This window comes from Pelobates fuscus, chromosome 5, assembly GCF_036172605.1.
Source record: "Pelobates fuscus isolate aPelFus1 chromosome 5, aPelFus1.pri, whole genome shotgun sequence".
In the NCBI taxonomy this organism is placed as follows: domain Eukaryota; kingdom Metazoa; phylum Chordata; class Amphibia; order Anura; family Pelobatidae; genus Pelobates; species Pelobates fuscus.
In genome coordinates, this window is record NC_086321.1 from 312,783,083 (window position 1) to 312,796,852 (window position 13,770).

Consider the following 13,770-nt stretch of genomic DNA (forward strand, 5'->3'; position numbering starts at 1 on the left):
ACTAGGTCTTGGAGTTCAGTGATCTTAGCACTGTATGCATCTCTCTGTTGTTCTATTTCCTTTAATTCCTTCTCCTCCCCTCAATCATTTTGTTTGTTCTTAGGGCAGCTAATTTAAAACAATCTCTTTCATCAAGAGCATCTTCCATTTTATTAGTGGTTACTAAATTAGCTGTCTGCAATTCGAGTACCATGCTTGCCAAACCCCCTATTGCAGCAACAACCGCTTGTGCCAGCAAGCCTTTCCTTTTCTTAATATGGCACTTTTTGTTAGTAACAATCTGCGTCAAAATCCATGAAACCTTCTGTGGCGAAACCAGCTTCGCCACTGTGAACTGGAGAGGCCTGGCTGCTAGCCTCCTGCCCTGCGACTATGGCCCCTGGACATATTGTACTGAAAAAACTATATTTGGGCATGTAATAATGTATATTACTGCTACTGGGCCTTTAAGGGCCATCCGTGGATCTATGGGGACTTTTGGGATACTGTACCTTTAAGACTGTGGAGCGTAGTACAGTAATCCTGCCTTTAATACTTTAATGTCATGTATGTATTTTTGTATGCAGTTTAACCTGGGATATGTATGCAGCATTCATCTGATTGTTCGGTAGAATCACTCCATTCATTGTATTGAGTGAAACTACCGAACAACCAGACCACCCAGGAATAAGTGTGCCTCCAATTACAGTTTGCAACAATGTTGCAAACGGGTAATTGGCAATCCATGTAATGTATTCTTTGTCCTCTGGGTGGCCGCCATTCGGGAAACAAACACGTGGCGGCGGCCATCTTAAACTACCGAACAGCGGTGTTTTGCCGTCGAGTGTCTGGAACTAAAATCGGACACTTGACTAGGCAAACACCGCTGAGACCTCCATACTTCCAGAAATTCGTATAAAAACTACCGAATGACCAGCCGTTCGGTAGAAAGAACCCCACAAACAAGGGAATTCATTCAAACCCTCTCCAGGCTCTATAACACAGGCAATTCGTCTGTTTTCATTCCCTTGTTTGTGACCGACCGCAGGGCCAAAATGCATGGAACTGTTTTCGGATACTTTACCCATGCGGTCGGTCAAATCTTTGGAACCTCATATCTCCCGAACCATTCATCCGAATGACCTGATTCTTGGATATGTTGTCCCCCTGAATAAGGGCTATCAGGGGATACCTGTTTTGGAGGTGTAGCATATGTATTTGGGGTACATCCAGGAATTGGGGAAAAGGGTGTACGGTATAATTATGTTAAGTGCTAATCTAAGGGGAGGAAATGTGTGGGAGGTACATCCATGTGATTGGTTAAATTCATCCTCCCCCTGGGAGTGTCCTGTATGTACTTGTTTGTAATAAAAGCCAGACTGGGTGTCCCAGTCCAGAGTTCTTGCTTAACCCTCAAAGCGATGTGTCGTCTCGGTCTTTGGGGGAATGGGATGGTATGCTGACTGCCAAGAGTGTAAGCCGATGTCTGCTTTTCTTGTTCAGCTGTTCCAGTGTTCTTGTGGTTCCAGTCGGGAGAATGGTGTTTGCAGTAGCTGCCTGTGCATCTGGAAAGGGGATTATCGCCTAAACTGGGTTTTATCCTCTTGTAAGTGAAACGGTCCGTTACACCTTCATATTTTCCAAAATTGGGGCCTGCTGGTTCTGGAAGCTCATATGGTCCATCATGTTTGTCAATGTAATTCTTGAAGTACTCTAGTACTTCTGCAGAAAAATACTTAGTACCTAGAAATGACATTTTAAAACTAAGCTCTCCCTAAGTCTTTAATCGAAATAGACCAGCAGACTAAGTAAAAAAACAACAAGCTTTTAACAAAAACTGAAACTGGCTCCAAAGAGATTGAACCATTTGAGAAACTTAATTACATTAACGGTTAACCTATTCAAACAAACTCTTGTGTTTTAAGAAAAAAAACTTCACAGTCTCAATACAAAGATAGCAAAACACAAAACCACCCATTTGCCTTTGTTTATTTACAAATAAACAGTGATTTAAAGGAAGATATTGGAACTGGAAAATACCTGACTAACTTCAGCACAATGATAATTCCCAACCATATAACAATCTAACATAGGCACCTTTACTTCATAATATCTACCTCAAATACAAACTGTTTATTTTCTATTAAACACACTCCAGTGTAAAAATGGAAATGTTAACCTGGCTAAACAATAGCCACTACACTGTATTAGCCCCAATACCTTTATCATGTAAACACAATGCTCCTACCCAGAATTCAATGGTTCAAACAGACAAAAGATAACCAAAACAAAAAAGAAAAAAACAGTTTGCTATTTAAACTTAGAATGCAGTAAAGCCACAAAATGTACAAAATGTAACATCTAAAAACAATTACAATATATTCAGTTTAGTTCTAGTTAGTTGCAACAGGAGAGAGACAATACAGCACATGGGCTATTAACCCCTTAAGACCGCAGCCAAATGTACAAGTTGTGATCCAAAAAAACGTAAACACAACCTGGCATTTGCGCTATATGTCTGTCCAACCATAATTCACCTCTTTCATATTAAATGCACCCCCCATTATTATATATCATTTTATTCAGGGGAAACGGGGCTTTCGTTTAACATCAAATATTTAGATATGGAACATAATTTAATATGAAAAAAATATTTAAAAAATGGGAGAAAATAAGAATTTTTTACATTTTTTTAGTTCTACGTGACATTCTAACTGTGAATGTCATAATACTGTTTGCTTTTACTGCAATACAATACACATATTTGTATTCAGCGATGTCTCGCGTGTAAAACAGTACAGGTTTTATGGTGTTTTGGGAAGTTACAGGGTCAAATATAGCGTGTTACATATTTCAGTTTTTTTACATTGAAATTCGCCAGATTGGTTATGTTGCCTTTGAGACCATATGGTAGCCCAGAAATAAGAATTACCCCCATGATGGCATACCATTTGCAAAAGTAGACAACCTAAGGTATTGCAAATTGAGTATGTCCAGTATTTTTTAGTAGCCACTTGGTCACAAACACTGGCCAAAGTTAGTGTTAATATTTGAAAATGCAAAAAACTAATTTGAACGCAAATTTTGGCCAGTGTTTGTGACTAAGTGGCTACTAAAAAAACTGAACATACCCTATTTGCAATACCCTGGGTTGTCTACTATTGCAAATGGTATGCCATCATGGGGATAATTTTCATTCCTGGGCTACCATACGGTCTCAAAGGCAACCTGGCGAATTTTAATGTGAAAAAACTGAAACGCAAACCTTATATTTGACTCTGTAACTTTTGAAAACACCATAAAACCTGTACATGAGGGGTACTGTTATACTCAGGAGACTTCGCTGAACACAAATATTAGTTTTTCAAAACAGTAAAACGTATCACAACAATTATATCGTCAGTGTAAGTGCCATTTGTGTGTGTAAAATGCAAAAAATGTCACTTTCACTGACGATATCGTCGTTGTAATATATTTTACTGTTTTGAAACACTAATATTTGTGTTCAGCGAAGTCTTCCGAGTAAAACAGTACCCCCCATGTACAGGTTTCATGGTGTCTTGGAAAGTTACAGAGTTAAATATAGTGCTAGACAATGTAATTCCCTGAACTTTTGGCCTGGGTTGGCAGGCAGGTCCTGCAAATTGTAATTAATAAAATGACCTAATTATGTAAAATTATTACATAAATATATGCGTAGAATTATTATATATATATGTGTGTATATATATATGTGTGTATATATATGTATATAATTTTTTTTAATTATTTTTATTTATATATAGGTATATACATAGTGATATATACGTATATACTTATGTATATAGATATATATATTATTTCGTTCTACATGTATTTTGATATCAATATATATATATTAATTTTAAAATACAGTTAGAACGAAATTACGCATGTTTATATATTTTTTATCTATTTTTTTTATTATTTTTTTATTTATTTTTTTAACGTATTTATATATTTATTTATTTTTTATTATATATAAATATATATATAATGAAAATTATATATATATTTAATCAATATCATTGTACGTGTATTTTGATATTAATATATATATATAATTATGTATATATTAATATTAAAATACACGTAGACAGTGTATGCATATTTATGTGTATGTGTGTATATGTGTGTATATATATACTTAGATCATATATATAATAAATATATATATGATCTAAGTATATATAATTTATTTTTACACTGTTTTAACATTTTTTATTTTTTTTTCAGACAGCAGGGGGAGTACCTGTCATTACAGGCACTCCCCCTGCTGGCAATGCCTTGGACGGCTATGCCGTCCATGTGATCGCGGGGTCCTCGCAAGGACCTCGCGATCACATGGCCCTGGGCGGCTGAAGAGGACGCAGGGGGACTCCCTGGGCTCCCAGGTAAGTCCCCCATACCGCGATCGCCGGCGTGGGATCGCCGGCGACCGGGTAAGTACATAAGATCGCAGGACGTACTATGCCGTCCTGCGGCTTTTAGAGCCACCAAAATAAGGACGGCATAGTACGTCCTGCGGTCTTAAGGGGTTAAAAAATGGCCAAAACATCAATAATAACAATGCAGTGCAACTATTCAATCTTCCCCTTTTATCACCAATACTTTAAAACTGTGCAGAAACAAAATTAAACTATAAATGCTACAAATTGCAACAAAATATGTTCTGTCAGTCATAATGCACAAACATTATGCTCCTATCCTGAATTCAATGATTCAAACAGACAAAAGATAACAAAAAACAAAACAAAAAACGTTTGCTATTTAAACTTAGAATGCAGTGAAGCCACACAATTTAACAACTAAGAAAACAATTAAAATAGATAAAGTTTCATTCTAGTTAGTTGCAACAAGAGAGAGACAATACAGCACATGGACAATTAAAAATGGACAAAACATCAAAAGGTTCCAATGCAGTGAACCTATTCAATTTTCCCCTTTTATCACCAATACTTTAAAACTGTACAGAAACAAAGTTAAACCTATAAATGCTAAAATTTGCAACAAAATATGTTCTGTCAGTCACAATACACAAATTCAAAACAGTCAACAAAACACATATGTATATTTGTTTCAGCAAAATGAATCCTATGCTATAAAGTCTCTTTCTTTTAGATTATGTATCAATATGGTAGTTATTGCACCTCACAAACATGTGTTGTAGAAGTCTAAAATTTGTGGTCGCCAAATGTGGTGTATTACCAAACTCTATAAATTATTATGTACGCATACACATACAAACTCTGGTCCGTCTACTTTAACAAATATTTATTCAGAGACAAAACAACAACAACATACAAATAATGACACACAATCTAACTAACTATACCAACAACAACAACCACCTAACTAACAATAACAACTAAATCTTATAAAATCACCAGATTCCACTCACAGTTCACCATGATAAAAATTAGCCCATGTCTGCTTAAGGGTCTGCTCAGTAGCACAGCCAAGAAGGAACAGGAAGGAATGGGGATAGAGGGAAGTGGTTCTCTCTTTCCTAACTTGTAAAGGTATTGAATTACCCAATTACCATATCAAAGGTAAAGCTTATCTCACTGTAAGAAAGGCATACATGAGCTTGGTCAAATGACCCCTGGTCACCATATTAGTTTGATGACAGAATGTCACCACACTGGATCTCATACACCCTGACCAAGTGGGCTTTGTTGAGGGCCGAGAGGCCAGGGATAATATGATCAAAGCACTTAACCTGATTCACGTGGCACGAAAGGGATCCTCGCCCGCTTTATTGGTCTCAACTCACGCAGAGAAGGCGTTAGATAGGGTTGATTGGTCCTTCTTGCTGTTCACGCTGGAATACCTAGGTGTGGAGCCGCACATGATGGCATGAATCTCGGCCTTATATACCACCCCGGCCACCCGAGTACAGGTCAACGGGATTCTCTCAGAACCATTTGAGATTAGAAATGGCACCAGACAGGGATGTCCGCTATCGCCCCTGCTCTGTCATCAGCTTGGAGCAGTTTCTTAGTGCTGTAAGGGCTCAGCAACAAATAGCAGGAATCGGCGGCCAATGGGGAGACAGAAAAGTCTCCGCATACGCGTTCACCATCACAAATCCAGCGTCCTCCCTTAAAGAGCTTACGCACCAATTCGACATATACGGAAGACTTTCCAACTTGAAAATCTATTTCATAAAATCCAAAATCCTCAACGTGGGATGCCCCCAAGCGCTGGTGACCACGCTGAAAAATCAGCTCCCCTTCCAATGGTGTAGGGAGGCAAATATCTGGGGGTTTGGTTATCGGCGGACCTATCATACATCTATCGCATTAATTTACCACCCCTCCTCGGCAGGATACAAAAGGACCTAGCTTCATGGACACTTCTCCATATTACGTGGCTAGGGAAGATCAGTGTACTCAAAATGAACATACTTCCGCAAATCTTGTATCTCCTGCACACCCTACCAATCCACATTCCCAAAACCTTCCTCTCACAAACCCGGAAACCGATTACAGACTATGTCTGGCACCGCAAGAAGGCGATATTGAACTTCGCCACCCTCACCAAACCCAAGCAACATAGGGGATTGGGACTACCAGACCTGGCAAAATATCGTCAAGCTGTCCATCTGCAGAGGCTTATCGAATGGATACACAACCTGAAAGACAATCTTTGGGTCTCAATAGAGGCGAGCTTCTCACAGACGCCCCTATCAGTCCTCCCATGGCTACCGTAAAATATGGCTGGTGAGCTACCATGGCACAAAGATATGGCCCTGGAGCTATCGCCACTATGCCCCATATCACACAACCCACGATTTCCCCCAGCGACGTCCCCACTGAAGGAGGTCTACAAACAGGGCACTGTCACGCCTCTGGGAGAGCTAGTCCCAAACATTCCACACAACTTGCTGCTCCGGTTCACATACCATCAATTGACGAGATTCTTCAGGAGCATACCCGGCCTGGACTCAAATTCCAGGAAACAGGGTACAAAATGATCTCACACTGGTACAGGATACCAGAAAAACTAACTACGATGAAGACCACCTGCGACCCAGAATGTTGGAGATGCGGGAATGCACTAGGCTCCCCTTTTCATATCTGGTGGTCATGTTCACTCATCAAGCCCTTTTGGAAAGCAATCCATGCAGTCCTAGCGACCATAACGGACGCGAACCTGCAACTCACATCTGAAACATATCTGCTTCAACTAACCACAATCCCCATAAGCAGATTTAAAAAAATTAGTCATACCGCACCTACTGAACGCAGCCCGTAGCCTTATCCCGGGACACTGGAAACAAACTACGGCTACAACACTAAGAGAATGGATGAACAGGGTAGAGGACATCAGACGCATTGAGGAGCTAATCCTCTCCGCGGCAGGACGCATACAACTCTATCACGACACGTGGTAACACTGGCTCCAACGGCTCTTCTCCTCTTCTGCAACTATGGGAGACACACAACCCCAGGAAGAATCCAGAGGGCTATTGGCCCTGACAGAACCCAGCAACAAGACCACAGAGGAGAGGACGCCAGACCAGACGACCCATGGTGACCCCGCAAACACCACACCACTGCCTACTCCTGGAGAAAGGGGCACCCCAATGGACGCCGAGAACCGCCAGACCTGGTCTGGGGATGGGGGGAGCTAGGATGGGGACCAGACCTATCTACCCTTAACCCTCCTCACCTCTTCCAATTTGGCCCCCCGAGTCTACCCCCCCACTTCAACCTCTCGTACCCTCGCTCTTCACTATCCCCCCATATGCCTACTCCCCTGCCCCCCTGCAATTCAAACTATACACAACCCACTAACAACACAATAGCAATGGGATACAAGACCACACAGAACAACCCACAAACACATCCCCCCATTCAGGGAGGATACCCACACAACGCTAATGCGACCCTATACGAACTCATGGGCAATGAGCACAACACAAACCACCCTACCCTGACTGCCCGGGAGTCTGACGCACAGACCCAGCCACATGGAAACACAAGAAACCAGACCTGCCAAACCGGTAACCGGCCCCTTGAGACTGAGTGCTAAAACCCTACAACACTGACACCATCCCCATCGCGCCACACAACTCAACACAGTCTCAACGATACGCAAAATACAGGACGCACCAAACGTCCCACAGCTGTGTAATGATACCACAGTGGAACCCGAACCACATGTCTGAAGGTCCAGTACTTCTCTGATACCCATACTGACATAGCCTAGTTGCAGATATCCGTTTGAGACATATACTTCGATCCCCCACGGCCTCACCTGTATCACTACATGGTCACTCCCGAACGCATAGCTAACTTTTTGGATGCTGTTAATAACAAAACCAAAAATAAATAAAAGTACAACAGTATCACCTCTATGGATAAGCAAGCCCACCTAGAGCGAGCAAGTGACCATGCCTCACGTGTACCATGGGCGGGTTGGAAAGACTCACATGGAAACCATACCTAAACGAAAAGCCACCGCACGACGGACCTCCCTGTCATACTGCACACCAACCCACTGACCACAGACTTCCCCCACCCAACCCATTACTTATTGAACAGGTACGAATGCAGTGAGGCCCAAGCCTGAGTCTCCCTGCTAACTATGAGTTTTCTCTCTTCTTCTCTGACCATTAAGTTTTATGTTCCATGCCTTAATACAACACCTACCTAGAATTATACATTCCACCGACACTGCTTACTACAGCTAATCTCTACCACGTAATATAACCTCATAGGTAATACAACAAAAGCGCTTGTGGTTCTTAGCTGAAAGTGCTGGTGCATGACCTGAAATGCATATATTGTACACTCACAATCTGAAGTTCGAATTATATACTTTGTTGATTTGTCCAGCATTGTACTTTGTCATGTGAATGCGGTTATCTACCTGTGATTAATGAGTGACAACAATAAAAACTTTGAATAAAAAAAAAAAAAATTATTGCGTGAAAGTACATTGGATGCCGGCCGCACACTGAGCATGTGTGGCCGGCTGGGGAATGTATGGCAATGAGCCATATTGTGATTGGCGGCATCTAGACGCATATACTGATGAACGATGGTGACATATTGTGGTTGGCAGCATGTAGCCGCAGTCACAGGCTAATATAAATTTATTAGAGGAGGAAAAAGGGAATAGTATTAAAATATTGGGCAGTATACATTAGAGTTTTAGGTATATGTAATAAACCACATATATAGATATATTTATACACTCAATCAGATAAATAAGACATATGAATAATAAAATGAACAGCTTAGTGGTCAAAAACAAATAATTTTAAAAGAAGTAGTGCAAAAATAAGATCTTCGTCCTGCAGTTCCTTAATTTATATATATATATTATTAATTGCATTATTTTGTTTAATAAAAATCTGATTTTTATTTCTCATCCGGTGTTCCTGTCCTGGACATTGTTCGTTAGCCTGTATAGGCACCCTGAGGCTGTTTCTTCAGAGCCTGGCACGGCTCATATCTTGTGAGTTTTATTCCTCTCACTCTGTCCACATATGTACTCATTTTATACAGAAAGCCCTATGTGTTCTTTTTTATGTTACAGATCAATTGAACCTTTGCAGCATTTCTGTATTAATTATATTTTGTATGTTCACTGTGGGTATATGACTATCTGGGAGGGAATAGAGCTAGTGCCCTAACCTTTTACAGGATGGAGAGGCTCCAGGAGGACCCCAGTCAAGCCATGGCAACTGGGGCAGAAGGTCTGAGGTGTTCCCCTGTTCCAGCTAAGTAACGGTGCTTGGCGGAGGTACCCAGCCAGGGTACAGGGAGCTCCATAACAGACGGTTACTGGGTACATTGGGCCAATTAGTGTTGTGAGGGAAAGCTGAAAACAGGTTTTGTCCTGGGAGCAGTTATCCAGCTAAGCCACAATTATCCAAAGATTTGTTGCCGTATAATAACCCAATATGTCCAGGAGGCAGAGACCCCCCCCCCCCTCACACTTCGGTCTCATCAGTTGCCCTGGATGTAGTGGTCTGTGGTCTTTCCATATGAACTTTATAAATGCAGAGTTTAGTGATTTAAAAAAGGCGAACGGGAGGCAGATAAGGATCATCTAGAACAGGTAGAGGATCCAAAGCAGTACATTCATCTTGATGGAGTTGATGCGACCTGTCCAGGAGAAATGAGGCTTAGTCCATGTTTTTATATCCGACAGTAGGTGTGAGAGCAAGGGTTGAAAGTTGAGTTGGTACAGCTGTCCTGTGTGGGGACAGTAACGTTTAGTGCCTCCAACTTGTCAAAGTTCAGTTTGAAATTATGAATATTTCCGTAGGTGTTGAATTCGGCAGTGAAACCAGCGGTTGCTCGTCGTTCGATAAGCAGAGGTCTTTTGCTCCACCGCAGCAAATCGAAGTCCATGAATCGAAGGGCTGCATCTAAATCTCCTCCAGGAAAGGCTCCAGTGGGATGACAAATGAAATCAGAGAAAGTGGGGAGTCCTCCTGTGTCCCATTAGCAATCTGCACCAGGGGGCGGAGGGATGACTTGGCCAAGTGCATTAGGTTATGGAGCCTGATGGAGTTTTGCTTCCCTTCCCGGAAACCAGCTTTGATCCACATGTATCAGGGATAGGAGGACTTCCTTCATTCATGACGGTAGTATTTTGGCCAGCAGCATGCAGTCGGCATTGAGTAAAGAAATAGGCCTGTAACTGGCACATTGTTCCGGGTCTTTACCTTCCTTAGGCAAAACGGTGATATGTGCCATGAGTGCCTCCTTAACTAATCTGCCGTCTTGTAGCACTGAGTTAAAGGAAGCCACACGTGGGGGTTGAAGGACACCGCCCAAATTTTGTATAATATTGGAGAGGGAAGCCATCTACGCCTGGTGTTTTGCCAGTCTTTGAGGACTTGATGGCCCCTTGGAGCTCTTTTATAGTGCTTTACCCAAAGGATGCCACGTCTGCTAATATCATATTCTTGACATGCCCTGTGAACCAAGTCACCACATCATCTTGATGTCTAGCTAAACACTGTGGCTCAGTCGCGTCAGATATTGTAAAGCAGTGTAGTATCCGTGAAGAAAAAAAAAAAAAAGCAAGGGTAAAGAGGGAGGGTAAGGAGAGAGAGATATGGGAGGGGCAGGAGAACAGAAGAAAAAAGGGAAAGAAAAGAAGGGGGAAAAAAAATGGGAGGGCAGAAGTGAGAAAGGTATTCAATTAATAACTTGCCCCTAGTACTTTTTCAAAAACGGCAAAGTGAACAGACTATGTTGCATTTAGGGCATTTTAGCAGCTCACACATTTAATTAACTCCATAAATGCATACCATTTGCAAATGTAGACACCATGGGGTATTTCGCATTATAAATCTGACAGAACAATACAAGAAAATATGGGTGAGTCCTAATGCTGCAGTGGAAAACAACCAAGAAAAAAAAAAAAACTCTGAAAACTACTATGGGGAAAAAAAAAAATTCCTTTTTCCTGGCAGCATCACTATTGGATAATACAAAATCTATAAAACACTAGGGATGGAAAACAAATTTGGATAACAGCTCAATTAAGCAAAAGCAAACAAAGTAAGTTTATTTATGATTATGAACATAAGTGATTAATCCTAGAACCAATTTATAATGTTTGATAAAGCTATTTTTGGATGCCCATGTTGTTGCCTTACAAATGCGTTCTATGGAGACATCTGCGAAGGATGCCCAATATGTTCCTACAGCTCTCATTGAATGTGCTTTGAGTTCCTTAGGGACTGGTTGTCCTTGTAGGCCATACACTTTAGAGATCACCTCACAAGTCCACCTACGTAGGATGCTCAATGAAACCTCCTTTTCTTTTTCATACTAGTAGAACAAAAAGGTATACCCATGGAAGAGTATGTTCAACAAATACCCACTAGGCTGATACTGGTGTGGTGTCTCTTTACCATGACAAAGACTTTGGTGTGCAGGACCCCCATCAATGGGCCTTTCTGCTGGAACGGCACCGCACAATGCTTGAGGGGCGGGCCAATGATGAGGGCCCAATGAAGCTACAAGAGCTGACAAACCAAGATATGGAGCTTGAAAGCAGTTATCTGTACCTTCTAGAGAGAGTCAACTGGTCATCTGCTGCTAGAGGTGAGCTTCCTGGGGCCCCATCCCTCCACCGTTACAAGTACAACTCCGTCAGTCCTGCATGGAGTGACACTTTCCATGAGGAAGTAGAGCCATGGGTTAATTGGGCAATGACGATAGCATGCCTGAACAGGTACACCTACAGTGCCAGAGATGCCAGGGCTGTATCGTCACATTTTATACTTAAAGGGACACTATAGGCACCCAGACCACTTCCGCTCATTAAAATTGTCTGGGTGCATATTCCCAGGTCCCTTAACCCTGCAAAGGTAATTATTGCACTTTTTAATAAACTGTAATAATTATCTTTGTGAGTTACCTCCACCTTTAGCGGCTGTCTACCAGACAGTCACTAGAGGGACTTCTGGGTCGTTAGGTGACTTGTGATCGCCCTACTGACGCTGGATGTCCTCACACTATGCATAAGGACATCCAGCGTCACCTGAAACCCCATAGGAAAAGCATTGCATAATGCATTCCTATGGGGGAAGTAATAATGAGAGCATGGCCAATGTCAAAGGTGGAGCCTGAGCCCCCGCCAAAGTACATTGGTGCTGGACTCTGGTAAGTGACAGAAGTGAGGAAGGGGTCTTGACATAGGGGAACAACTGTTTTCCTGGCTCTATAGTTTCCCTTTCACTTTTTTCACCACTGGCTGCTTAAGAGGGTTAATTTATTTCGCTAACTTGCACTCTCTTTTTTCAAAGAAAACAGTGTTTGATAAATATGCTACTTATATATTTTATATATGATTCACATGCGAGAATGCAGAAAGTGCGTGGTACAGAATGAGATGTGCTCATCTGATTGAAAAATTACCAGGGTCCTGCCAGGCTCCTGTGGCCATTTTCCCTGTGCCCTGTCTTCTTGAGCAGAGTGTCTTCCTATCACTTTGTATTTCTAGCACTACAGTATTCTCTCCCTTGCGCCCCCCTCAGCTGAAAGGCTTAAAAAACCCTTGAGTCCCTTACCTGACTCAAGTACCGATGTCCCTTGGCACTGGGCTAGTCTCTGCCTCCGCCCCTTCTGCCCCCAACGGGAAGGGGGAGCCTAATGCGCATGTGCAGCGGGCACAGAAATCAATGCTTTCCTATGGTGTTTTAGCTGATGCTGGGTGTCCTCATGCAAAGCTTGAGGAAGTATAGTGTCATTTAGTGGATCTGAAGACCGCGAAGGACCTGGAAGTGCCTCTAGTAGACAGCCACTAATGTTGGAGTTAACCCTGCAAGGTAATTATTGCAATTTCTCAATAACTGCAATAATTACAATTGCAGGGCTAAGGGGACAAGGACACTGCATGCAGACCACTTCACAAAAAGATGAAGTGGTCTGGGTGCCTATAGTGTCCATTTAATACTTCTCTGCCTGTAATGTCTGTTAGACCTTGTGTGTAATACACAACTTGGACTAAATAATTTCATTTCTAACAGTTGAAATATGATGCCCATTTTCAGCGGTCCCAGCATGGAATAACTACCACCTGAGACATCGTATGGTCGGTCCTGTTTATTCCTTCCCTACCTGCCCCAGGTTGATGAAGCCATATTTGGTCGCTATCCTGTCCGCCTCCTGGGGGCCGCCAGGTACATGCACTGCCCAGTGATTCATGTAAATCTCCCCAGCCCAGGCCAAGCGGATAACGATAGTAATAACCAGGGCACAAACAGAGTTCATACTGCCCGACCAGCCTCCG

General features: G+C 42.1%; 1 protein-coding gene across 1 annotated transcript in view; it reads right to left on the bottom strand.

The window, feature by feature from the left end:
* The window catches only part of PCSK4 (proprotein convertase subtilisin/kexin type 4), a 244,198-nt gene extending 230,442 nt beyond the window's left edge, over positions 1-13,756 (bottom strand). Inside the window, exon 1 of the mRNA XM_063456574.1 lies at positions 13,599-13,756. Within this exon, the coding sequence (XP_063312644.1) occupies positions 13,599-13,751 (153 nt within the window). The 5' untranslated portion in view covers positions 13,752-13,756. The remainder of the gene's footprint in view (positions 1-13,598) is intronic.
* Positions 13,757-13,770: the final 14 nt, after the last annotated feature.